The sequence below is a fragment of the Lissotriton helveticus genome, chromosome 5_1 (assembly GCF_964261635.1).
Source record: "Lissotriton helveticus chromosome 5_1, aLisHel1.1, whole genome shotgun sequence".
NCBI lineage: Eukaryota > Metazoa > Chordata > Amphibia > Caudata > Salamandridae > Lissotriton > Lissotriton helveticus.
This window is the reverse complement of record NC_136065.1, coordinates 92,217,603-92,242,914: the sequence shown is the minus strand read 5'-3', so window position 1 is coordinate 92,242,914 and position 25,312 is coordinate 92,217,603. Positions and strand designations below refer to the sequence as shown.

General features: G+C 44.5%; 1 protein-coding gene across 3 annotated transcripts in view; it reads left to right on the top strand.

Moving 5' to 3' along the window:
• LOC144754199 (E3 ubiquitin-protein ligase TRIM39-like) overlaps positions 1-25,312 on the top strand; it is a 197,630-nt gene that overhangs the window by 19,871 nt on the left and 152,447 nt on the right. For 2 of the 3 annotated variants that reach the window (XM_078641785.1, XM_078641784.1), the window contains one exon: positions 8,362-8,457. The exons of the other annotated variant lie outside the window; for it this stretch is intronic. In XM_078641785.1, coding sequence (XP_078497911.1) covers positions 8,362-8,457 — 96 coding nt within the window. The remainder of the gene's footprint in view (positions 1-8,361; positions 8,458-25,312) is intronic. 3 annotated transcript variants of the gene reach the window in all.

The following is a 25,312-nucleotide window of genomic DNA, read 5'->3' as shown; positions in this document are numbered from 1 at the left end:
TCAACCGCCAACCAATAGACCACCTGGAGATCAGCAAACTTCTGGACCCCTCCCAATCCGGCTTCCGCTCCAACCTGAGCACCAAAACCGCCCTGATCGCTGCCACTGACCACATCAGATCCCTACTCGACTGTGGTGAAATGGCAGCCCTGATCCGTCTCAACCTCTCAGCAGCATTCAACACCATATTCCACCACAACCTTATCAGAAGCTTTATCACATCGGAATCCAAGGAGAATTTTGAGCCTGTTGTGATCCGTATACCGGATGCGGCAGGGGTGAAGCACTTCAGGAATAAAGCCGGCCTCACCCGGAAGGAAACTGCTTGGCCTTCCTGCCATTGGTTGACTTACCTTCTGCTTCCGGGTCACTACACACTGTGTTCGGCGTCTTCAGCTGTGTTTTTGTCGGCTTTCTCCCTTGCTTCATGGTATCCTGCGTGGCAGCTTCTGGTCAGCTCCTGAGCTTCACTGCAGAGACAAGAAAGGAAAACCAGGACATTCAAAGGATCCCATTCATCAGGTTCCCTGGTGGTAACGTGCTCTGCATTTAATTGATCATTTCTGCATGAAACTAAACTTATCTGATCACACTTTATTAGAAACTATAGCCCCCCCATGTATTGACTGCGGACAGTTTTCTGTTACTGGGTGATTTTAATTATCACGTTGATGACCAGTCAGATGTAGAGACAGGAAAACGAATTACTTCTATGAGTACCCTTAATCTGAATCAAAAGATCACGGGTCCCACCAACCAAGCGGGCCACACGCTGGATCTCTTAATCACTAATTCTCCTCATATTGGGATAGACCCTCCCATCCCATTACTGTGGACCGACCACTACTTGGTGAAATTCACCATAAACAACTGTATATTGGAAATGTCTGGTAAAAAAGATAAGAGGGCATGCAGAAATATGAAAAAGGTCACACTTGCTGCCTTTTTGGATAATTTTAAGATAGATCCAATAGACCCGAAGACAAATGTTAACTTAGCAGCAATCCATCTGGAGTCAGCTGTCGCTAGGGCATTGGACAGGATTGCTCCTTTACGAATGGTTAAATGCAGAGAGAAATTTTCACCCTGGTTTACTGACCAATTAAAAGCTCTTAAGCCCTTGACTAGAAATGCCGAGAAAATCTGGCGGAAAAGTAAAGACTTAAATGACCGTAAAACCTATCAAACCCTACACACTCAATATATGAGGGAAATTAGAACTGTCAAGAGAATGCACTTAGCTGAACGGATAACTAAAGCTGAAAACTCTTCTAAGGAGCTTTATCACATTCTAAAGGAATTTACTTCCTTCAAAAATCCACAATTAACACCAAATACTGAAGAATGGACGGAGGAACTCTCTAAATTCCTAGAGGATAAAAATCATAAATATATGTAACTCCTTTGGATCGGATACTACATCTATTGAGTATTTAGATCTGGACTCATATATAAATGAGTCTTCTTATCCAGACGAATCCTCCTCGAGGTGGGTCACTTTTGAATTACTGGATAATGATAAAACTATGCTAGAAGGGCGGAAAATTAAATCAGGCTCCCCTAATGATCAACTAACTTCCAAACTATTTGCCACCCTTGCCCCTGCGCTAGTGGATTGTCTTTCTAGCCTTTTAAATAAATCATTGAAAGGAGCGGAGGTTCCCAAAATCTGGAAAGCGGCAAATGTTAGACCTATATTGAAAAAACCCACCGCAGATGCAAATGCTTTTATAAATTATCGTCCCATTTCCCTGCTGCCATATTCAGGGAAAGTGTTGGAAGCATTTGTAAATGAACAACTGGTCAAATACTTGGACACTAATAACCCACTCGATCCATCACAGTCAGGTTTCCGGGCTGCCCACAGCACGGAAACAGCATTGATCGAGGTTGCTGACAATATTAGGTTGGCCTTGGACAAACGTCAATCTTCGATTCTTGTCCTTTTAGATTTTTCAGCCGCCTTTGACACCATCTCTCACCAGATCCTGATTAGAAGGCTGTGGGAGTGTGGTGTCAGAGGGCAGGTATTGAGATGGTTTGTCAGTTATTTGACCAACCGGACGACCACTGTACAAGTAGACACAACCTTGGCCAGTACTCGGCCCGTCAAAAGAGGTGTGCCTCAGGGCTCTATTTTGAGCCCCTCGCTCTTTAATGTTTATATGGCCCCCCTGGCCAAGGTGATCAGGGCATGCGGCTTTGACGTGCTGTCGTACGCTGATGATATGCAGGTACTGGTCACACTTGGCGCTGACGTAAATGAGACTAAAAGGCGTTTTAAAAATTGCATGCTAGAGGTAAAAAATTGGATGGGCCAAAACCACCTTCAACTTAACGGCAGTAAGTCAGAGGTTATGTTATTTGGGAGAGCGAGTGAGCACTGGACCCAGGACTGGTGGCCTTCAGAGCTGGGGGAGTGCCCTGTTCCAAAGGAATCAGTCCGAAATTTAGGTTTCCACATGGATAACAAGTTATCCATGAGGGACCAAGTTGATCATACTGTGGGCACCTGTTTCGGAATTATGCGGAGTTTGCGAAGGGTCTTTAAATGGATGCCAACTGAAGCACGTAAGCCAGCTGCAGCCCTGAATGACGTTGGTGCCTGTTTCCTCTTGCAGACCCTGTAAAGGGCTGGTGTCTGCTCTCTTCTTCAGGCCAGTTGCTTGTCTCAGACCCCTTCATGACTCTGTTGGGTGTTTTCTCTGTTCCTGTCCCTGTAAGAGGCTGGGGTCTGATTCCTGCTTCAGACTTTGTAAAGGGCTGGAACATGCTCTGTTGCAGACTCTCTCTGCGGACAACAGTCTGACTGCTGTCCTAGACAATGAAAGCACTTGATATCTGCGCTCAGTCTCTCTCGCTGCCCGTTTCATGTCTTCTACTCTATATGGTGCCTGCTGTCTGATCTCTCTCCCAGACCTGGCGCCTGCCTGTTCTCTTGCTGTGACTGTTCTCCATCACAGACCCTGAATGAGGCTGGTGCATGTTCTCTTGCTGTGATTGTCTGTTCTCTGTCACCATCCCTGTAAGAGGCTGGTACCTGCTCTCTTCCTGTGAGTGTTCTCTGTCACAAACTGTGTAAATGTTTGGTGCCCGCTCCCTCATGTTGGTTGTCTCTTCTCTGTTAAAGACTGTGATCATTTCTTTGGTTGTCTGGTCTTTCACAGACCCTGCATGTGGCTGGCACCTGTATAGGACAAGGTCCAGATATGGTTAATCCGTTGAGGGGGGGTCTAGATTTTACATATTTAAGAAGAATATGGAAAGGTGTGGCCAGAATTTACAATCTGGACATCAGTTACTGGTACTGACAGTCTTAATATATATAGGCAGTACTTATAGCCTGGATACAGAGTGTAAGCCGAGGGGATGACCCCTGAGAAGATACTGTTGTTGAGGGAAGGTCAAGGTGGGGGGGGGGTGAGTTGAAGCTGATGCCGCATCGAAAGGGATCCTGGAGCATGAACGAAGAAGGCTTGCCTTCTGGGTTTGTCTTCTTACAATTGTTTGTCTTAAGTTTGGTGATATCCATGCTCCTGGACTGATGTTGTTCCTTGAACGTGTGGAGTTTGTTTGCCAGGTGAGCTGGGGTCTTGTTAAGGAGAACTTTATGTGATGCAGCTGGTCATGAAGATGAGCTAGGCTGGAAGGGGAGCCAGTACAGGTCATTTAATGTGGTGGGGATTTCTTCAAGCCTTTGGTGGGCTGTGCTGCTGTATGTATGCTGTCTTTAAGGGGAGCTAGGGTGGTGTTGGAGAGACCATTGACTAAGGCCTTGTCCCCACCCCCATGGAAGAGGCCCTGTATGTTTGTTCTGAAGTCATCTTCCAGGAGAAACAACTTCTTCAAGAGAGGACATTGGAATCAAGCTTACTTGGCATTCTTTGTCACTTATTGAATGTGGTGCTTGAATGAGAGGTCTGTGTTGAGGGTGGGGGTAAAGACAGATAGATTTAACTTGGAGAGCAAGGCTTAAATTTGGGTCTGTTTTAAGCTGGTGGCACACAGGAAGAGTTCCATCTTTGTGGCATTTAACTTTAATACATTAGTTGACATCCAAGACTAGGTGTGATCAGGGCAGATTTGAGGATGTTATTGGGTGAAGAAATTTAAGGTAGAGTTGAGAATCATCTGCATATTGATGGATCTTGATGCTGCGGTCTGTGAGGATGGATCAGAGAGATCCCTTGTAGAGGTTAAAGATGATGAGAGAAAGGATGGAGCCCGGAGGTACTCTGCTGGAGACAGGGCATTTCTGTGAATTTGTGGAACCTATTTGCATTAACTGGTGCCAGTTGGTGATGTAGGATGTGAACCATTTCAAGACAGTGCCTGAAAATCACACTCATTTTTTCAGGGTATTGATCAGAGCTGGATGGTTGTCTGTGCCTAAGACTGCAGAGATGTTCAGGATCAGGACTATGAGGTCAGGAGTTTTTCTTGTCGTTGATGAGGAGGGTGTTGTCGACTACTTGGAGTGTGGCTGTGTCAGGGCTGCAGCACGGTCTGAAGACAGATTGGTCATCCTGTAGAAGATAACGCTTGCTGATGTGCTCCTGTAGAGCGTGGCAACTGCTTTCTTGTTGATCTCCCCATAAATAAAGGGTTGGGTAATAGGGCTGACGTCTGTGAGGTCGGCTAGGCCCAGAGATGGTTTCTTTAGCAGTCAAAAGATCTTAATAGTGTCTGAGTGTTCCTTGGCTGAGGGAGATGCTGACCATGTGGATCAATTTAATGATAGATGAAGGAAGGGTCTTCTTTTAATCGTTTAGAATATTGCGGAGATCCATGCATGATACGGGATTGAAGAAGATCCATTGAGGAGTGTGGCAATAGGGGATGGTTGGAAGCGGAGGGACCGTGGAAGCGGCAACAAGGTTGGATATGATTTATTGATCTTGGTAAAGAAGAGTTTGATGGCATTGCATTTCTCAAGAAACAGAACAGAGGCAGCACCAAGGATAAAGTAGCCAGGACCATGTAGTATCAATAAATAAATTCTTTTATTTTCTCATTTATAGGACAGCCAACGCGTTTCGCTCCCCAACCGTGGGAGCTTCGTCAGGGCTGAAAACAACACAGAAGTACACCAATATTAATAACACATACCAACATGACATTTACAATAAACAAACAAGGTTTAAAAAATACATTGCAGTTGTGCTTTGAACGAGACGAGATGGCCAAACTAAAAAGAAGGTCACAATAATAATCCTATATATATTTCTTGGAAAACATCTTGCATTTAGATCCAAATATCTAAACACAAAAGTCATGCAACTTAATGGTTTATATAGGACATTGGTAACCAGAACCAAATGTGAAAAGTTATGAAAAAGAATTACCTCAGGTAACGCAGATAAAAATAGCCATTGAATGAAACCCGAGTAAGAAGAAGAAAGAAAGGAGGAAAGCAAGAGAAGGTGAAGCAGATAAAAATAGCCATTGAGTAAAACCCAAGTGAGGACAGGGCAAGAGTTGACACTATACACAAGACGTTCTCACCAAGTGTGTTGGTCAGAACTTGAAGCGACGAAAAATAACGTCAATGGAGTCGTCCGATCCAAACAGTACAGAAGCTGAAAATAGTACAGAAGATCAATTAATATATGGGAAATGATCCAGAAATCAAGCCCTAACAGGTTTTAAAAGGCATCAGAACTCCTTACCCTATGGCAAACTTTCGATATCCGGATAATATTTTAGCCACGTCAAGGGTATATATTTAAAAGACACAATTCGTCCAAGAAGTTCCACTGAATCAAAAGAAGATAAAGAGGATTTCAATCAATGCACGTCAAGAATTTAGTATTAAAAAGCTGGTTGCTGGTAAGCCATATTATATATTAGCCATGTCAAGGGTATATACTTAAAAGACACAATTCGTCCAAGCGGTTCCACTAAATCAAAAGAAGATAAAGAGGATTTCAATCAATACACGTCAAATTTTAGTATTAAAAAGCTGGTTGCTGTTGAGCCATTTTGTACAGGCTAGTCACAAAGGACAATATTATCTATATGGACATAACACGCGGCGATTGGGATTCCTACTCGAATCAATATTATAAAATTACTCACAAAATTAGTGTAAAATTTCTGGTATCCAAAGAACAGTAAATGCGCAGACCATAATAAGCTGCCACCAAAATTGCTGTAATGAAAAATGAAAAGAAAGGGGAGTACTGTATATACATACATTGTAAATCACGACCCCACACAGTAATATCATTTATCCAAAACAGTAAATCACATGAGGGCGTATCGACTGAAACCTAAAGGTCCTGCTGAAAAATAAAAGGCTCACAATCCCAGCGTGTACAGACCCCAAGAGTTTCGTGACATTTTTAAACATACCCAGGGGCATTTCTCGACTGATGCAAAGATTGTGCCTTCGGCGAGAGGATCGATTCAATGTTTGACAGCTTGAAGAGTTTTTCTTCTGTTCTCACTGATGGTGGTTTTGTAGTAAAAAGATTTAGCTGCTATGCTAAAGGATCTGCAGTTAGTGTTTTTAGTAGGGTGTTTTGACTTCTCTTGTTTTCGCATGGTACGTTTATTTTCGTCACACTCTGACATCTCTGGAGGGCTGAAGTGTTCTGGCATGTTTTTGGTTTTCTTTCGGAAGACTGTCTTTGATGGAGTGGAGGAATCTTTTTCTTCTAATTGTTTGTCCTTGATTATCAGGTGTAGTATATGGATGGTGAAGATGGTGGTAAGGTGATGATTAGTTCTACACTCGGAGGTTAGTTTTACACGTCTTTATTCGGATGTATGACATTACAACGCATGCTTTTACATCACATGCTTTTACAACGCGGTTTTTACAACGCATACCATCACAAAGCATAGTGCTTTTAGGCGCTGGATAGTGAATTGTTTAATTTACTATTCCAACTCCAGTCCCCGTGGATAGTAGGGAAGGTGTTGGATAGTACATTAAACCTATTCCCTATCCTAGAGCGCCCCCCAGCGCAATGCGTTGTAATGGTTTGCGTTGTAAAAGTTGCGTCGTAAAGGCACTGCGTGGTAAAAGTTGAGTTGTAAAGGTTGTTTACCCTTTATTCATCAGCGGGTAAACGTGAATTCAAAGGGTCTCACCGTTTCTAACTCACATGACATCTCCCCCTTGTTAAAAAATTGACAAGTCTAAGGGCCAGATGTACAACGCTTGCATTTAGCAAGTCCCAAATTGCGTCAATTTGTGACTCTCTAAATGCACTGTACAACAGTGTCTCAGACAATGTGTGCAATTCCCAATGGGGTTGCAAATTGCATGCCTCATGCATATTAATGCGGCTGTCGCAATTTGCTATCCCATTGGGAATGGCTAGCCCTCCTCGGGATAGTGGCCTGCTGGGCTCAGCAGACCACCATGTCTGGGACTGCTTTTAAATAAAGCAGGTTTTTCCCACAATGCAGCCTGTTTTCCGGGATGCATTTAAAAAAAAAACAAATGAAACTTTGAAGTTTCATTTTTTAAGGGCAGGCAGTAGTCCCTGGGACCACTGCCTGCCCTTAGAAAATAATTGTGCATGCTTTCCCAAAGGGGAAGCGGTGTGCCTTTGAGTCGCTATTAGGGAGGGACTCCCCTTCCTAATAGCAAGTAGCTAAACCTATTTTGCGAGTCGCTAATTGATTAGCAACTCGCAAAATAGGTTTTGTAAATTGGGCTTACCTATTTTGCAGTCGCAAAGGGGTCAGAAATCCCATTTGCGACCGCAAAATACAGTCATACATCTGGCCCTTTGTGTTTTCATGCAGTTAGACACAATGGTCCCGATTTACAAAGGTAAACTTAGACTTTTGGTCTAAACTTAGACCAAACGTCTAAGTTTACGACTTTGGGAATTCACATAGGGCATTCCACAAGTACTATCCTTATATCCTATCTGCACTCAGAGCTGATGTCCGACCCAAGTGCGAACATAAAGATAGTACTCTTAAATGCCCTTTGTAAATTCTCAAAGTCGTAAACATATATGTTTGGTCCAAGTTTAGACCAAACGCCTAAGTTTACCTTTGTGAATCGAGCCCAGTGTCTTTATCTAGTAGCAGTAAGGGCCAGTGATGAAGCTAGTTTACATGGAACAGGATTTCAGGTGCTTATAGGGAGGAACAGGACCAAAGTAGTGACACAGTTGTCTGTGTCCTTGTCTGTGATTCTTACGGCTGGTGCTTACAATCCGGGTATGTGCGACTGGTACTTAAAATCTGGATATGTTTGGGTGGTACTCACAATATTAATGTATGACTGGTACGTACAGTCTGCACACATGGGGTTGATACTGTTGTGACTCTTTTTTGCAAGTAAGACCGCACTCTACAGACCTACACTTATTTTTTTCACTCTCACCCCTGCAGGTAAAACTTCAAGAGTGGATGCGTGTTCTGAAGAAAAAGGAGGAATATATTCTGGAATCTAAAGTCAAGGAAGAGGAACAATATAAAACCATGAGGGTGAGTGGTTGCAGTTAGACCTGTGTATCAATGTGTCTGTATATGTCTGTGTCCATGTCTTTGTGTGGACAGGCAGAGGCTGATGAGTGACCCTACAGACTGGGTTATGGTTCCCACCAGATAAATATACTGACCGGAGTCACTGCACTTGGATAGTGGGGCTGAAATCAGCCAATGGCTCGTCCTAAAATAAATAAAAACAAGAATTACTTTTCTGACCTTAAGATAGTACTTACTCACATACTTGCATGGTGTGTGTTAGTGTATGTGTGCACAGGTGCAGCATTATCTGGCTGTGAGTATGTGCCTGTGTGTGTGTGCATGTGTGTATGCACGTTTATCCTTAGTTGTACATGTCTAAGTATGATCCTGGAGTTATTCATGAGAGTGCATGCATGTCTGCACATCTCTATCGTTGAGTGTTTTTGTGGGCATGGATGAGTGTGTCTGTGTATGCATGTATATATTTTGAGCTATAGAGAATCCAGATGCATGTGTGTACATGTGTGTTTGAGGCTTGGGAATGCTTTAGTTTGGATTTATTGGCTATGGGTTTGTACTAGCACATGTGAATGCCTGTCTAGGGGTTTCCATACCGCAAAGGTTAGTGGTATTTGTGAATGTGTAAATGCATGGGCATCTGTATGAGTGTATACCTCTATGAGCTTGTGTGTTCATAAGTTGGGAGTTATACATCAATGACATTATGTAGGCAGCTCTGTGTCAGTATGTATATATTTGGGATGGGTGAATTTGCGGGGTTTGTGTATACACGGTTGTTAGAAATGGGGGTTTCTAGTTGGCAATGGGTTTGCACCTTTGTCCAAGTAGGGACTCTACTTCCTATTCAGGATAAGGGGGATACACCGCTAAAATAACCCCTGCTCACCCCCTTGGTAGCTTAGCACGAGCAGTCAGGCGTATTTCAGAGGCAGTTTGTAATGGATTTGCACATAACCAACAGTAATACAGTGAAAACACTACCAAAGGACAGCACACCAGTTTTAGAAAAATAGCCAATATTTATCTGTGCAAAACAAGACCAAAACGATACAAGACCAACATACAGTAATTAGAAATATGCACTTTGCAATAATAACTTTAGAAATGCAGTTCTTTGAAGGCGTTAGCTCTGTCCATGTCCAGGTCAGCGGTAAGGTCGGCAGACTCATAAACAGTACCTTTTCCGTTGCGGCCGATCATGTTGGTGTGGGCCGGTCGTGGCAGCGGTTGTGAAGTGAAGAGTAGCGGTGTGGCGTGCGGTGCCCTCAGGTCGCGGTGCAGGCAGCCGCTCGGTGACAGTCGGACAGTGGCGTCGGTGAGAACAGGGCTGTGGTGCAAAGTAGGGTGGTGCTTGCTGTGGCGCTGATAGGTCACGGTGCAAGCGAAAGAGCCAGTTGAAGGGAAGCTGGCGTTGGTGGGCCCAGACTGTGGTGTGGGATGGGGCGGTGCGTCATAGGACTCGCGAGCGGTGCCCTCAAGCCACTGTGTGGTCACGGTTGTCAAAGTCAGTGTGCAGTGATGGCGTTGGTGAGATCCGGGCGGCAGAGTAAAGCGGTGCGGTGTCCACAGGTCATGGTACAAGCAGTAGGTTGGTGGTGGCGGTGGTCGTCGTCGTCGGTGAGGCCAGGGTTGCGTATGAGATGCAGCAGTGCCCTCTGTGGTGCCTTCAGCGACTGAGTCGGCTGATTTCCCCCTCTGTGGCAACTGAAACCCACGTTTCCAGAGGCGGTACCAAGAGGTGAGTGAAGTCTTTGATGTCCTTGAGACTTTGTGAACGGGGGCAAGCTCCGTTTCAAGCCCTTGGAAATAGTCAGCACAAGTATAGAACATTCAGTCCAGTCCTTTCACTACCCACGGCAGAAGCAGCAACTGCAGGTCAACCCAAAAAAGCAATAACACAGCAAAGGGGCAGTACTCCTCCTGGCAGCTCTTCCAGCTCTTCTTCTTGGCAGGTTCCTTGATTCCACGGAGTTCTCTGAATTCTGTTATCTCTCTGAGACTTCCAACCGGAGGCAAGCTATACTTAAAGCCCTTGGAGAAAACTCTTATAGCAGCTGGTTCAATCCAGTCCTTTCCCTGCCTAAAACAGAAACAGCAAGCAGGAGGCCAACACAGCAGAGCACAGAACAAAGTGACTGTTCCTCCTGACAGCTTTTCCAGCCCTTCTTCCTAGCAGGTTCCTTAGTTCAGCAGTAATCTGAAGTTCAGTGATCTGGAACCCAATATTTATTCCGCGTTTCTCTTTGTTCTCTTGGGCAGAGAGTGTCCGTACTCAGCCCAAATCAGTTCTGTTCTCTCTGTTCCAGCTTCCCGGCAGGAGGTGGAGACAGCCTTGTGCAAGGGAGACTGGGTCTATTCAGGTGCAAGGGAAATCCCCTCCCACCACTCTAAATGCAGCCCAGGTCTATTCAGCCCAGTTCTGAGTCACCCAGGAAATGCAGGACACACCTCAACCGCCCCAGTGGCTGTCTGCAGTGAATGCATCTCCCCAGCCCCTGTCACTCCAAACCCAGACAGTCAATACACACACCAGCCATGGCACATAGGATTGCTTAGCAAGAAAATACCCACTTTCTAAAAGTGGTATTTTCAAACACTCAACATAAAACAAATCTTTACTAAAAGATGCATTTTCATATTCTTAGTTCAGGCATACTAAACTCCATTTCTCCAACTTGCCCCAAGGGAAGTTATGCTTGTAAGTTGTTACAAAGTATCTCCCATTCTGTCATATGGGCCAGATAGCCTTTTTAATAGTGAAAAACTAAATACACTGTATTTCACTATCAGGACATGTCACACATACCAGTACATGTCCTACCTTTCACATACCCCCACGGGCAGTGTGCAGTGTATCTTGGGTCTACCTGAGGGGTGACTGACATTTAATAAAAGGGAAGGTTAGGGCTTGGAAAGTGGGTGCCTTTGAGTAAAGTCGACATGGCAATCAAAACTGTGCGCAGACACTGCTGTGGCAGATCTGAGAAGCTTTTTGAAGGGCTGCTTGTGTGGGTGGCGTAACCAGTGCTGCAGGCCCACTAGCAGTATTTGATTTACAGGCCCTGGGCATACACAGTGCACTATACTAAGGACTTAGTAGTAAATCAAATATGCCAATCATGGAAACACCAATCTATAACATAATTTACAGGGAGTGCATATGCACTTCAGCACTGAATAGCAGTGATAAAGTTCCCAGAGATCTAAACCCAAAGAAACCAGGGTCAACAACAGGAGGGCAACAAGTAAACAGTCTGGGGATAAACAAGCTGAAAAAGCCAGGTCTAACAACGGTCTGAAGATATTCATCTGAAAATGTGTACAACTGTCTATAGATATATGTGTGAGTGCGCACATTAATGTGTGCATCTGTATGAGTCTGTGCTTCTGTGAGTCTGTGTATTCTTGGGTCTGGAGTTATCGATCTGTGAGATGTTAAATGCATCTGTGTGTGAGTATGTGTATGCAAGGTGTGTCTATGACTCTGTAAGTCTGTGTTTGAATGGAGTGAAAAGTCCCTCTGTGATGTATACAAGCATCTCTGTGCATCTCTATGATTGTGCACCTCTGTCAGTTTGTGTGTGCACGGATCTGGAATTATCTATCTATCCATCCATCAGATCGAGCAAGCCCAGTGTAAGACCCTTCCTAAAGCAAGCTTTTAGTAATGTAATTGTGCTACGGTATTTTTTACACAACATCAACCACTGACCTTGGACATTATCGGTTCTGCTCAATCTTCATTGCAAGGTTTTTCTGCAACAGTCTCATTAATCAGCCATAGTTTGATGTGTCATATTTTATGCCTTCATTAAAGTTCTCTTACAGGGATAGACCATACCTGATTGGAATGTCCCAGGATAACTATTGCACTTACTCCTAAATTGTGGTTTGAAGGAAGGGCAGGCCTGTAATGTGGAAGCACCATCAGCATTGGTGCACATTTATCACCTCTCTGACACTGCCATTGGTTGCAATATTGAAGTGTTTAACAGGGTTATCTATAGTGATAAATTCAACAAGGGAGTGACTGCCATAAAAATGTCACGATAAGTGATATACTCTCCCACAGTTTCTGTGAAAAGTTTTTCTAAAATACACTCTTTATTCTGTAGTGATAGTTACCTCACTCGTCACTATGCCGCCTGATAATACTGACAGCTAAGTGATGCGGTCATTGCTGTAAAACACTGTGCATCAGATCATAGCCCTGCGCACAAGGCTCAGGGTTTGTGCACCGCCAGACCACCATCAAGGCTAATGATCCTGTTGGTTGAGGTTGTTTGCCTCTAGTGTCCTGGGGTCTGTCGGACTATGGCTCGAAACTGAGCCAAGGACATCCCTTTCTGCACTTGATTCTCAGGATAGCGAGATCAAGCAGTCAAAGGCTTCTCACAGAAGTAGAGGGCGGTTCAAGCACTCAGAACTCAACAGACACGGTAATGTTATGTCTAGCCCTGTTCTTATTTTTTTTAATCATTTAAGCTACCAACAAAACAAAATACAACATAGTTCAATAAAGGTACAATTGCAGGGTTGCAATGTACAATCCCCAGAAAAGCGCAGCACCTCCGCTGGTGCCCTTTACCCTCTGTAGGATTTCTAATGTCTATGGTCCCTGGTATGTCAACAAGTTAAACCAGTTTTCAAGAAACATTCCACTGACCCCAGCAAACTCAAGGACTACCGTTCTATCTCTCTGCTCCCCATTCCCATCAAGGTCCTCGAAAAGGCCATCAACCGCCAACCAATAGACCACCTGGAGATCAGCAAACTTCTGGACCCCTCCCAATCCGGCTTCCGCTCCAACCTGAGCACCAAAACCGCCCTGATCGCTGCCACTGACCACATCAGATCCCTACTCGACTGTGGTGAAATGGCAGCCCTGATCCGTCTCAACCTCTCAGCAGCATTCAACACCATATTCCACCACAACCTTATCAGAAGCTTTATCACATCGGAATCCAAGGAGAATTTTGAGCCTGTTGTGATCCGTATACCGGATGCGGCAGGGGTGAAGCACTTCAGGAATAAAGCCGGCCTCACCCGGAAGGAAACTGCTTGGCCTTCCTGCCATTGGTTGACTTACCTTCTGCTTCCGGGTCACTACACACTGTGTTCGGCGTCTTCAGCTGTGTTTTTGTCGGCTTTCTCCCTTGCTTCATGGTATCCTGCGTGGCAGCTTCTGGTCAGCTCCTGAGCTTCACTGCAGAGACAAGAAAGGAAAACCAGGACATTCAAAGGATCCCATTCATCAGGTTCCCTGGTGGTAACGTGCTCTGCATTTAATTGATCATTTCTGCATGAAACTAAACTTATCTGATCACACTTTATTAGAAACTATAGCCCCCCCATGTATTGACTGCGGACAGTTTTCTGTTACTGGGTGATTTTAATTATCACGTTGATGACCAGTCAGATGTAGAGACAGGAAAACGAATTACTTCTATGAGTACCCTTAATCTGAATCAAAAGATCACGGGTCCCACCAACCAAGCGGGCCACACGCTGGATCTCTTAATCACTAATTCTCCTCATATTGGGATAGACCCTCCCATCCCATTACTGTGGACCGACCACTACTTGGTGAAATTCACCATAAACAACTGTATATTGGAAATGTCTGGTAAAAAAGATAAGAGGGCATGCAGAAATATGAAAAAGGTCACACTTGCTGCCTTTTTGGATAATTTTAAGATAGATCCAATAGACCCGAAGACAAATGTTAACTTAGCAGCAATCCATCTGGAGTCAGCTGTCGCTAGGGCATTGGACAGGATTGCTCCTTTACGAATGGTTAAATGCAGAGAGAAATTTTCACCCTGGTTTACTGACCAATTAAAAGCTCTTAAGCCCTTGACTAGAAATGCCGAGAAAATCTGGCGGAAAAGTAAAGACTTAAATGACCGTAAAACCTATCAAACCCTACACACTCAATATATGAGGGAAATTAGAACTGTCAAGAGAATGCACTTAGCTGAACGGATAACTAAAGCTGAAAACTCTTCTAAGGAGCTTTATCACATTCTAAAGGAATTTACTTCCTTCAAAAATCCACAATTAACACCAAATACTGAAGAATGGACGGAGGAACTCTCTAAATTCCTAGAGGATAAAAATCATAAATATATGTAACTCCTTTGGATCGGATACTACATCTATTGAGTATTTAGATCTGGACTCATATATAAATGAGTCTTCTTATCCAGACGAATCCTCCTCGAGGTGGGTCACTTTTGAATTACTGGATAATGATAAAACTATGCTAGAAGGGCGGAAAATTAAATCAGGCTCCCCTAATGATCAACTAACTTCCAAACTATTTGCCACCCTTGCCCCTGCGCTAGTGGATTGTCTTTCTAGCCTTTTAAATAAATCATTGAAAGGAGCGGAGGTTCCCAAAATCTGGAAAGCGGCAAATGTTAGACCTATATTGAAAAAACCCACCGCAGATGCAAATGCTTTTATAAATTATCGTCCCATTTCCCTGCTGCCATATTCAGGGAAAGTGTTGGAAGCATTTGTAAATGAACAACTGGTCAAATACTTGGACACTAATAACCCACTCGATCCATCACAGTCAGGTTTCCGGGCTGCCCACAGCACGGAAACAGCATTGATCGAGGTTGCTGACAATATTAGGTTGGCCTTGGACAAACGTCAATCTTCGATTCTTGTCCTTTTAGATTTTTCAGCCGCCTTTGACACCATCTCTCACCAGATCCTGATTAGAAGGCTGTGGGAGTGTGGTGTCAGAGGGCAGGTATTGAGATGGTTTGTCAGTTATTTGACCAACCGGACGACCACTGTACAAGTAGACACAACCTTGGCCAGTACTCGGCCCGTCAAAAGAGGTGTGCCTCAGGGCTCTATTTTGAGCCCCTCGCTCTTTAATGTTTATATGGCCCCCCTGGCCAAGGTGATCAGGGCATGCGGCTTTGACGTGCTGTCGTACGCTGATGATATGCAGGTACTGGTCACACTTGGCGCTGACGTAAATGAGACTAAAAGGCGTTTTAAAAATTGCATGCTAGAGGTAAAAAATTGGATGGGCCAAAACCACCTTCAACTTAACGGCAGTAAGTCAGAGGTTATGTTATTTGGGAGAGCGAGTGAGCACTGGACCCAGGACTGGTGGCCTTCAGAGCTGGGGGAGTGCCCTGTTCCAAAGGAATCAGTCCGAAATTTAGGTTTCCACATGGATAACAAGTTATCCATGAGGGACCAAGTTGATCATACTGTGGGCACCTGTTTCGGAATTATGCGGAGTTTGCGAAGGGTCTTTAAATGGATGCCAACTGAAGCACGTAAAATTCTGGTTCAGGGCCTAATTGTAAACAGACTAGATTATGGCAACTCACTACTTCTTGCCATAAACGAGTGCCATATTAAGAAACTGCAGGTTTTACAGAATACGGCTGCTCGTCTGGTCTTAGGCCTGCCCCGAAGAGCTTCTTCATTGCCGTGTTTGAAAACCTTACATTGGCTCCCTGTAAAAAAAAGAATCACCTTTAAGATCTTATGTTTGATTCATAAATACATGTATGGACGGGGACCAAAATACTGGACCCAAAAACGTACATGTTATTTGCCCGGAAGGCAGCTGAGATCAAGTACTAAGTATTTGCTCACGCCTTTCAGAGCTCAAACAGCCAGAAATGGCGGTCGTGCTTTTTCTTTTATGGCACCTTCCCTTTTGGAACAAATTACCCCTGAGTCTTCGTACTATCGCAGAACATATGAATTTTCGGAAAAAACTGAAAACTTGGCTTTTCTGCTAAAGATCTTCTACGGCTCCTTCTCACTTCAGGACTGTCTGCATGCGCCATGAGACTCCTTTGGATGTGATATGTGCGCAATACAAATGTCCAGACTAGACTAGACTAGATTAGCACTCTGCTTCAGTAGTCCGCCATTCTGGAACATGTTGTTGATAATTCTAAGGACAAAAAGAAAGAGACATAAGAATACTTGTTTCTGCATGCTAAAGAATTAAGTACACAGACACTTACTAAGGCTTTATATATTTTTGTATTTTGTTTTTTGGCTAGAAGAGATATATAATTGGAAATTGTATATAGAAATTTGTTTTAACTTTGATTCCTTTTTCTACTTTTCAAGTCTGTAGTTTGTCGCCCCTAACAGAAAGCTACAAGGTATACTTAACTCTCACACTTGTATATATTTTTGTATGGCGTTCTAGATTCCTGTTGCCTTTACTCTATTCTTATTTCCTTAAATTGTATGACACTTCATTATATGCAGTCATTTGCCTATGTAACGGAAAAGGAGATTTACTCAGGTATTCTTACACCAGTAATAAGCAACATAGACTCATGCTGTATAGAACCTATCACTGAAGCAGATTCACTGATTCCTACTTTTCTTTTCTATTTTAATCAGAAGGCATATTGAATATATCTGGGTAACACAAACATATCTGAACTGACACATCCTTCCTCACCGGAAGACCCCAAAGAATCCATGTGCCACATTTCACCTCAGAACCTAAGACCGTCATCTGTGGCATCCCTCAAGGCTCGTCCCTCAGCCCTACTCTGTTCAACATCTACATGACTCTCTTGTCAACATCAGCAGAACCCACCAAATGAACATCATATACTGCGCAGACAAAAACCAGCTCATCCTCTGACTATCAGAAAACCCCTCCACCATGACGTCCAACTTAGAAAGGTGCCGGATGGGCATCACCAACTGGATTAAAGAAAACTGCCCAAACCTCAATACAGACAAGACAGAAGTGCTGATCTTTGGGAACAACAGCTCTCTGTGGAACGAATCCTGGTGACTTACCAAACTAGGACCAGATACCACTCTGACAGTTAACGCTCACACCTTGGCATCTTCCTACACCGCATGCTCACCATGAAAAACCAGATCAACGCAGTCTCTTTTGCCTGCTTCATCACCCTTTGCATGCTCCGTAAGATCTTCAATCCCCGTCAACACCAAATGAACCGCCACTTAAGCCCTAGTCACAAGCCGGCTGAACCACGGCAACGTACTTAATGTAGTATTCACCACGCACCTCCTGAAGACACTATAGACCATACAGAATTCAGCAGCCAGACTCATCCTTGACCTCCCCAAATGGAACCACACCACCTCCACCTCAAGATGTTTCACAGGCTCCCCATTCAGAAAAGATATCCATTTAAGATGCTGAACCACACCTGTAAGGCCCTTCACAATCAAGGACCAGCATACACCACCTGAACTTCCATCAACCCTCCAGACACCTGCTCTCTGCTGCTTTCCTCTCCCTCGCACACACTTCCTGCAGCCGCAGAAGCAATAGTGGAGGTCGCTTTTTCTCCTACCATGCGGCAAAAACCTGGCACGGCCTCCCCCCGCCCTCACCTACAGACCTCAAGACATAGCTGTTCAACTGAACCCCTCAGCAGCTATGATCTCAGTGCCTGGATACCCATGTAGGTGATTAGCTGTGGTCTATAAATCCTGTTTGATTGATTGATATCATATGGGTATAGACATTATTCAAGCACAGACTCAGTTCGGTATGGATCACCTCACTGGCTACTGCATAGATCATTTCAATGGCTTTCGCCTCAAAGAGTTCATACAGGCAAAAACTTTATTACTCAGAATAAAGATTTATCTTTCCTGGTATAACTACTCGGTGATGGTGTGGTCGGTGTGTCCATTTCTGTAGTAGTGGATTCAGCTGTGCGGATCAGTAAGGCTGCCTCATTCAGTTCAATGACCGCTGGAGATAATCAGTTCAGGTTGTTGCCTCCCAGCCTAGTTGCACACAGATGCTCGTTCATGGCAGTTGCAACCTCAGGGTCTAGTCTTCAGCGGATTGTCATCATAGGCAGTTGCGGCATTCCATGCCAGATCAGTGCTTTCACATCAATGTTGATGGCGGTTCTCTTTGGGCAGTTCTGATGTCAGGCTGCAGCAGGCACTTATCAGGGCCCATGTAAACTTCTGTGAAAAGGCCCTCTCAGCATTCATAGCCCCTTGGGCTGAGAACCATCAGCTAAGGGACACAGTTGCGATGACTCTTTCTTTGATGCCACATAAAGCACAAAATTATAAATATTTGCATTTTAGTTCCTGTGCATAAGAAAACAGTGCACCAGAATGGTCTAAAAAGTCAATAGCATCTCTCATTAACTCTGAAGATTGTAAAGATGCTTTCAGCATAACATCTAACAAGTGGCAAGAATCTCCTACAGGGAATCACTTCAGCTCGGTTATCAATTTTGACAGGTCATCACACAACTTTTTTATATATACTTAGTTGAATCACTGCAAATACAAACAATATCACTCCAATCTTTGTTGAACTTGGAAAGAACCTTTTTTGCAGAGCATTACAAGCGAGACTGCGTTCTATGTTTTCCAAAAGTCTGGTGTCATGTTTTCACCACTATCCCAGATGCTTGGTGAAATATATACTTGTCACTATACCTTGCATTGAATGTTTAAAGCCTGAGGTGTTGGCAGTTCACCTACTATCAATACTGACCCACTAGAAACTATGGCCTGATGTGATAAGGGTTTTTACCCATTCTCTGTGGGTAAATGTGATGACACATATTAGGAAAGATTTTTATGAAACCAGCCATTTTACCTATCAGTGAAAGAATCTAATGCAGCTAAAATGTCAAATATGAGTTTGATATTTCCTGATTCTCTATAGTTTATAAAATAATTAAACTAGACCTAAACCATAAAACTAAACCCTGCATCTTTAGACCAAAGGCCACAAAACAGAAAAAGTAAAAGGAAGAAGAAACAATATTTTAGTGGCATCTCTAAAGAACAAAACTCAAGCAGAATAATGTTACTGCTAGCTTGTATAACAAAGTTACATTGTATTGACCACTTCAGGAAGAATAAAATTACTCTTTCACTCCCTTTTTTCCTTTATTTGATTGGCATTTAGTTTGTGGTTGGCCAGGTGTTTTTTCAGTGTTTATATGTTTTCACCGGTGAGGGCTATTTTTTTCAGTGGGGTTTTATCAGTTATTATAGGTTTAAACCTAAAACCCCACAGCCTAATTATATTGTAAGGTGTTGTACCAGCTCTGCTCTGCCAGTGCCTGTGCTTTGTCTCATTGGAATGTTGGAGTCTGATGATGCCTCGGAATGTTGGGACTGAGAGAGGCAGAGCTGGTAAAACACCTTACAATATAATATGCAGGATGCTACACACTCCCGTCCTTGGTCAAGATGAACTCAATGAAATTCTAACAAAGTGGGGTAATTTGAGTCCTACTTTATTGTACTTATTTTGGATACAGGGGAAGCAGATCCGCTCTCTAAGGCTTTGGAACGGGTTTTGGTTGATTATCTTTCAAATGTAACTTTCTAGCGGACTCTCAGACACCGCCTTTGTGCAATGTGATGACACTCACAGGAGGCAGCAAAGGTGCTTGCATCAAGCAGGGGTGTCAAAAACAGGGGCACAATGAAGTGTGAGATCTCTGCACCTGGCTGTCATCAGTGATCGTGGATCAGTAATGAGGGACACACAAAAGGGTCGTTCCTGCTAAAATAATTCCTGTCCTAACAGCAGAAACTTCTGTCCCACCCATCACTATTACCATCTACTGAATGGCAGTGCCCCGGAAGAACCAATCAGCAGCGCTTTGCTAACATGAACTTAAACCTCAATTCCAAGGGGTAGCCCTGACTCCATTCTCACTCACTTTAGTGTCTGGATCTCCAACCCTAAGCCACAGGAAAGCAGTTAATACACTTTTATCTGGAAGCTGTATCCACCCTCCATCTTGTGCCAGAGGTGATACAAAATTGATGCTACTGGCCTCAATACTCAGACTCTCACTATACACAGATTCCTATTACCACACATGCTGCACATCCACTGTAACTACGTGCACAGAACATGCACACGGAAGGTTAGTGCAACGGTCTGGGGCTCACGCCAAGGCAGTACAGTAGACTGCACTCTCATCGGAAACAGGAAAAAGGACTGATCATAACTAATTATCCACAGAACTTGGTACGCTGCCACCACCACTTTAGGTGTCTAACTCAGGACAAGGAAAGTAGTGTCATCTTGGTTATGAGTGCACACTTGATGTGCTGTCCAGGTCACCAAACAGGTTCTGAAACACTAATTATCAAGGATAGGCCTAGGATTCTGCACACACGTTATATTAGTAGGATTACACGGCCACACCAAAGGTCTGGTTCTCAATACGGGCATAAACGCCTGTTTATCATTCTAAAGACATTGCTGTCCTAACATTCCGTATTATACAGTTCACTGACTACCTTTTGTGGGCTTTTCCTGGTGCAGGACATAAATTACCCAATCACACTCTGGGACGCAGATGGTAGATGTTTCACATTGACAACAGATCCACGAAAATAAGAACCCTGTCCTAACGAGGACCGCTGCAGGGGTCCACAGAGAGTAGAAACATTGTGTTGACAACATGGCGGAGAACTGTGGTCATCACTGGAATTTGCAACTTACCCTATTGCAGGACATTAGTTATCCAGTCACGCTCTAGGATGCAGATTGTGAACAGGTCCTGGAACTAGGAACCCTGTCCTGATGAAGACCCCTATATGTCCACAGAGGGTAGAAACAACAAGGAGGAGGACTCTGAATTAAAAAATGTACTATGAAAGGGGTTTCCTTTAAATCATTCCAAACAGTGAAGCATATTATGTATAACACCTCCCCAACCCCCGCTGTCACATAGTGAAGAAGATACTATGTAACTCACCGCCCCCCTCCAATCCCCATGTCACAAATGACCATTCCTTTATCTTGGGCAGGCAACATGACCCTGCATTATATAAAAATCACAAAATGTTAAATAATTATGGTGCTGACTAGGTTTACGTTTCTCAATTTAATAACATATACTTGCACTATTCCAATTCTGTATGCAACATAAATACAAAAGATATTATAAACTTAGCAAAATAAGCTGCATATTAGATTTGTCATGGTACACACCTTTAAATATCTCTTTAACAATTCATGCAAATATGACTGATCTGTGCTTCTTCAGAAATTTAATTAAGACTACTTCATTGGCACTAGTTTTCAACTCTCCTCCATGTCTCCTTTTGGTCATTTTAGAGCCCAAGAGCCATTCCTTACCTCCCCATATTTATTAAACAGCGGCAGACCTGGCTCTTCTCCAGAGCCTTTGGCTGAGCATCCCAATTTCTAATTTGCATTTGCCAGGCACCTAGAGGTTTCTCCCATATATTTCAAATAAACATTTACAAAATAGTTAAATAACAAAAACTCAGTCCTTCCTGGGCATCAGGGACCCTATAAAATTACAGACACCACAAAACACAGGGACAAATTCCTATTTAGGACTAGTGACACCACACAAGGACAAAATCCTCTACCAAGGAGAAAGTTAAGAAGTGCTGCCCTCTGCCAGGACTGGTGAAACAATACAGGAACACAGCACTCCGCTTGTATACTAGTGTCTCAGCACTGGAGCACAACCTTCTATCTGCATATTAGTGACACATTACAGGAGCACAACCCTCCACCTGTATACTAGTGACTCATCACAGGAGCACAACTCTACCTGTATATTAGTGACACATCACAAGAACACAACCCTCTACCTGTATAGTAGTGACACAGCATTAATGCACAACTCTCCACCTGTATACTAGCAACACTTACAGAAGTGCAACCCTTTACCTGCATAGTAATGACACATCACAGGAGCACAACCCTCTAACTGTACACAAGTGACACATGACAGCAGTGTAACCCTCTATCTGTGTACTAGTGCAACATCACAGGAGCGCAACCCTCTACCTGTATACTAGTAACACAGCACAAGAGCACAACCCTCTACCTATATACTAATGACACACCATAGTGACAGAATACAGGAACACAACTCTACACCGGTATACTAGTGACACATCACAGGCGCATAATTATCCACTTGTGTACTAAAGACACATATATGCGAACAGCCCTCTATGTTTATACTCTGCCTGTATATAAGTGACACCTACAGGAGCGCAATGCGCTACCTGTAAAGTTGTGATACATACAGGAGCACAATCCTCTACCTGTATATTAGTGACACAGCACCAGAGCACAATCCTCTACCTGGATACTAGTGGCACAGCACAGGAGTGCAACCCTCTACCTGTATATTAGTGACACACTACAGGAGCGCATCACCCAACCTGTATATTAGTGACACAGCACAGGAGTGCAACCGTCTACCTCTGTACTAGTGACACATCACAGGAGCACAACCCTCCTACTGTAAACTAGTAGTACAGCACAAGAGCATAGCCCTCCTATATATTCTAGTATCACAGGAGCACACTCCTTAGCCTGTATGCTAGTGAAAATCACAGGAGCAAAACCGTCTACCTGTATACCTGTATAGTAGTGACACATCACAGAACTCCAACTCTCCACTTGTATACTATTGACACACAGCAGGATTACAGCCCTCTAACTGAATATTAGTGACCCATCATAGCAGCATACCATATACCTGCGTAGTAGTGAAACATACAGGAGCACAACCCTCTACCATTATAGTAGTGAAACATCACAGGAATGCAACCCTCTACCTGTATACTAGTAACACAGGTCAGGAGTACAACTGTCTACCTGCGTACTAGTGACAAATCACAGGAGCACACCCCTCCAGCTGTAAACTAGTAGCACTACACAAGGGTGTTAGACCCGGCCTCGTGGCGTGGTCCCCCCTGACCCTTAAGCACCCCCGTCTGAGCTGTACCCCACAACAGACCCCTGAGTCCCCCGGCCTAGCCAACCCCCCTCCATGTTACACACACCCGTCCCCGGACTGCCCCGTCCGTGCCCCCATCTTCCCGGCCCGTAGGCCCTGTGTGCCCACTTCCCGGCATCTAAGATGGTCGCCCGATCCAGCGCGGCCTCGGCCGAGAGGCGCCCCCCTGGCTGGAGGACAGCGCGCTCCCCTTGAGGGGGAGAGGGAGGAGCAGTTTCTCTCACACCTCCGACCTCCCTTCGAGAGATGGGTTTCGATCGCCCTCCGGCCACCCTGAGGGCTGGCTCCACGCCTGCTGTGTGTCTGGGACCCCTCCCGAACCTGACACGAATGGATCAAAGGGCCGCGTGGCAGGAAACCCCAACAAGCGGCCCCCAGGTGCCAAGACCCCGGCATACCAGAAGTCCGGAGATCAAAGAGGAGCAGTCCTATAACTGGGGATGCTCCGGGACGTTCGACAGATTCGCCTCTGGACCGACGAGAGCCCTGCTGAGTGACTCGCGGCTCCCTTGCAACTTTGGAAACTCTGAGCCCTGCTGAGTGACTCGCGGCTCCCTTGCAACTTTGGAAACTCTGAGCCCTGCTAAGTGACTCGCGGCTCCCTTGCAACTTTGGAACATCTGAGCCCTCCTGAGTGACTCGCGGCTCCCCTTGCGCCTGTGGAACACCTGAGCCCAGCTGAGTGACTCGCGGCTCTCTTGCAAACCTTGGAACACCTGAGCCTGCTGAGTGACTCGCGGCTCCCCTAAAGATCGTAAGACCTCCGACATCCTGCTTGAGCCCGGCTGAGCGACTCGCGGCACCCTGATTCTCCTGGTCCCGCTGGACCCCCAAAGATCACATCGTATCCCCCGGCTTGTGGTAAATAAATAAATATTACCGGATCTATTTTTCGGGATACTCATATAAACAGATAGCTCAATAAATAAGAGTCAAGATTCGAGGTAGCTAGAGTTTACAGGCTTTATTCAGGCATAAAGGACATGAACAGGACAGCCTGTACGGGAATAGGATGGCAGCTGCCGGGGGCAGGAATAAGGCTGGGTTTCAGTAACAAAACATTAATATATATATACCAAAACAAATACATTACATTCAATACAGTAGGCGTAGCAGTAGGCGTGGTTTGTAGCAGTCGCGAAAGATAAGGGCAAAATGATGTAACAAGAAGGCGTGTACAGGGCGTATACATAGACATGTGATGTAAACGTAACAGAATATGTCATAAACGGGGCGGAAACATGGAGGGGGCTACCTGAGCAGCTGGGACCTTTAACCTAGTGGTGCGCGCAAACTGGCAATGACGTGTTACCAGGGAGAACTGGGTGCTATGACTTCTGCGCTAGAAGAGGAGACTAAAGTCTGGAGTGTCAGAGCGACATGTACCCAGGCATATCTAGTATCTGGTGTTTAGAGTACATGTTGATAGAATCCAAGAGTTATCAGGGCAAAGGCTAATAGACTCTAAGACTGGTGCATGCATTATTCTATATGTAGTGCGTGTGTGAGGAATATTCTATGAATATTAATACAGTATTTCTCTTACATGGAGACATAAAGGCTAGACCATGACGGAAACTATTGATGCGATTCAGTAGCTTAGGAATGCAGAGAAGGAGGGCTGAACTGATAACTAGAAACATAACATACTCTTGGCAGACTGGGAGGCAGAGCCAGGCCGGGCCGGGCACTGCGAGGCATGAAAGTAAGCTAAGGGTCAGGGATACAGGTGGGGGCTGTATCGCTCCTCGGAGAGGGTTCAGAAGACAGGAGCTGAATCTGAGTCCGGGCCCTTTTGAGGCCTAAAAACGGGGACAATTCAATGAATTAACGTGCACACTGTAAAAATGTGACAACGTAGGTTTACATAGGCCTGATATTCGTTGCTTTCACAAGGACTGGAAACTGGCATACTAGAGATGGACACAACTGTAATTGCGTCTTTAATCGATCAGAGGGGAATACATGCATATCGATCATGCACATATGACATAACATGGGGAACACGTAGGCACATATAACATGGCAAAATTTACTTTTCCACATTCCCTCCTTGTGCCCTATGT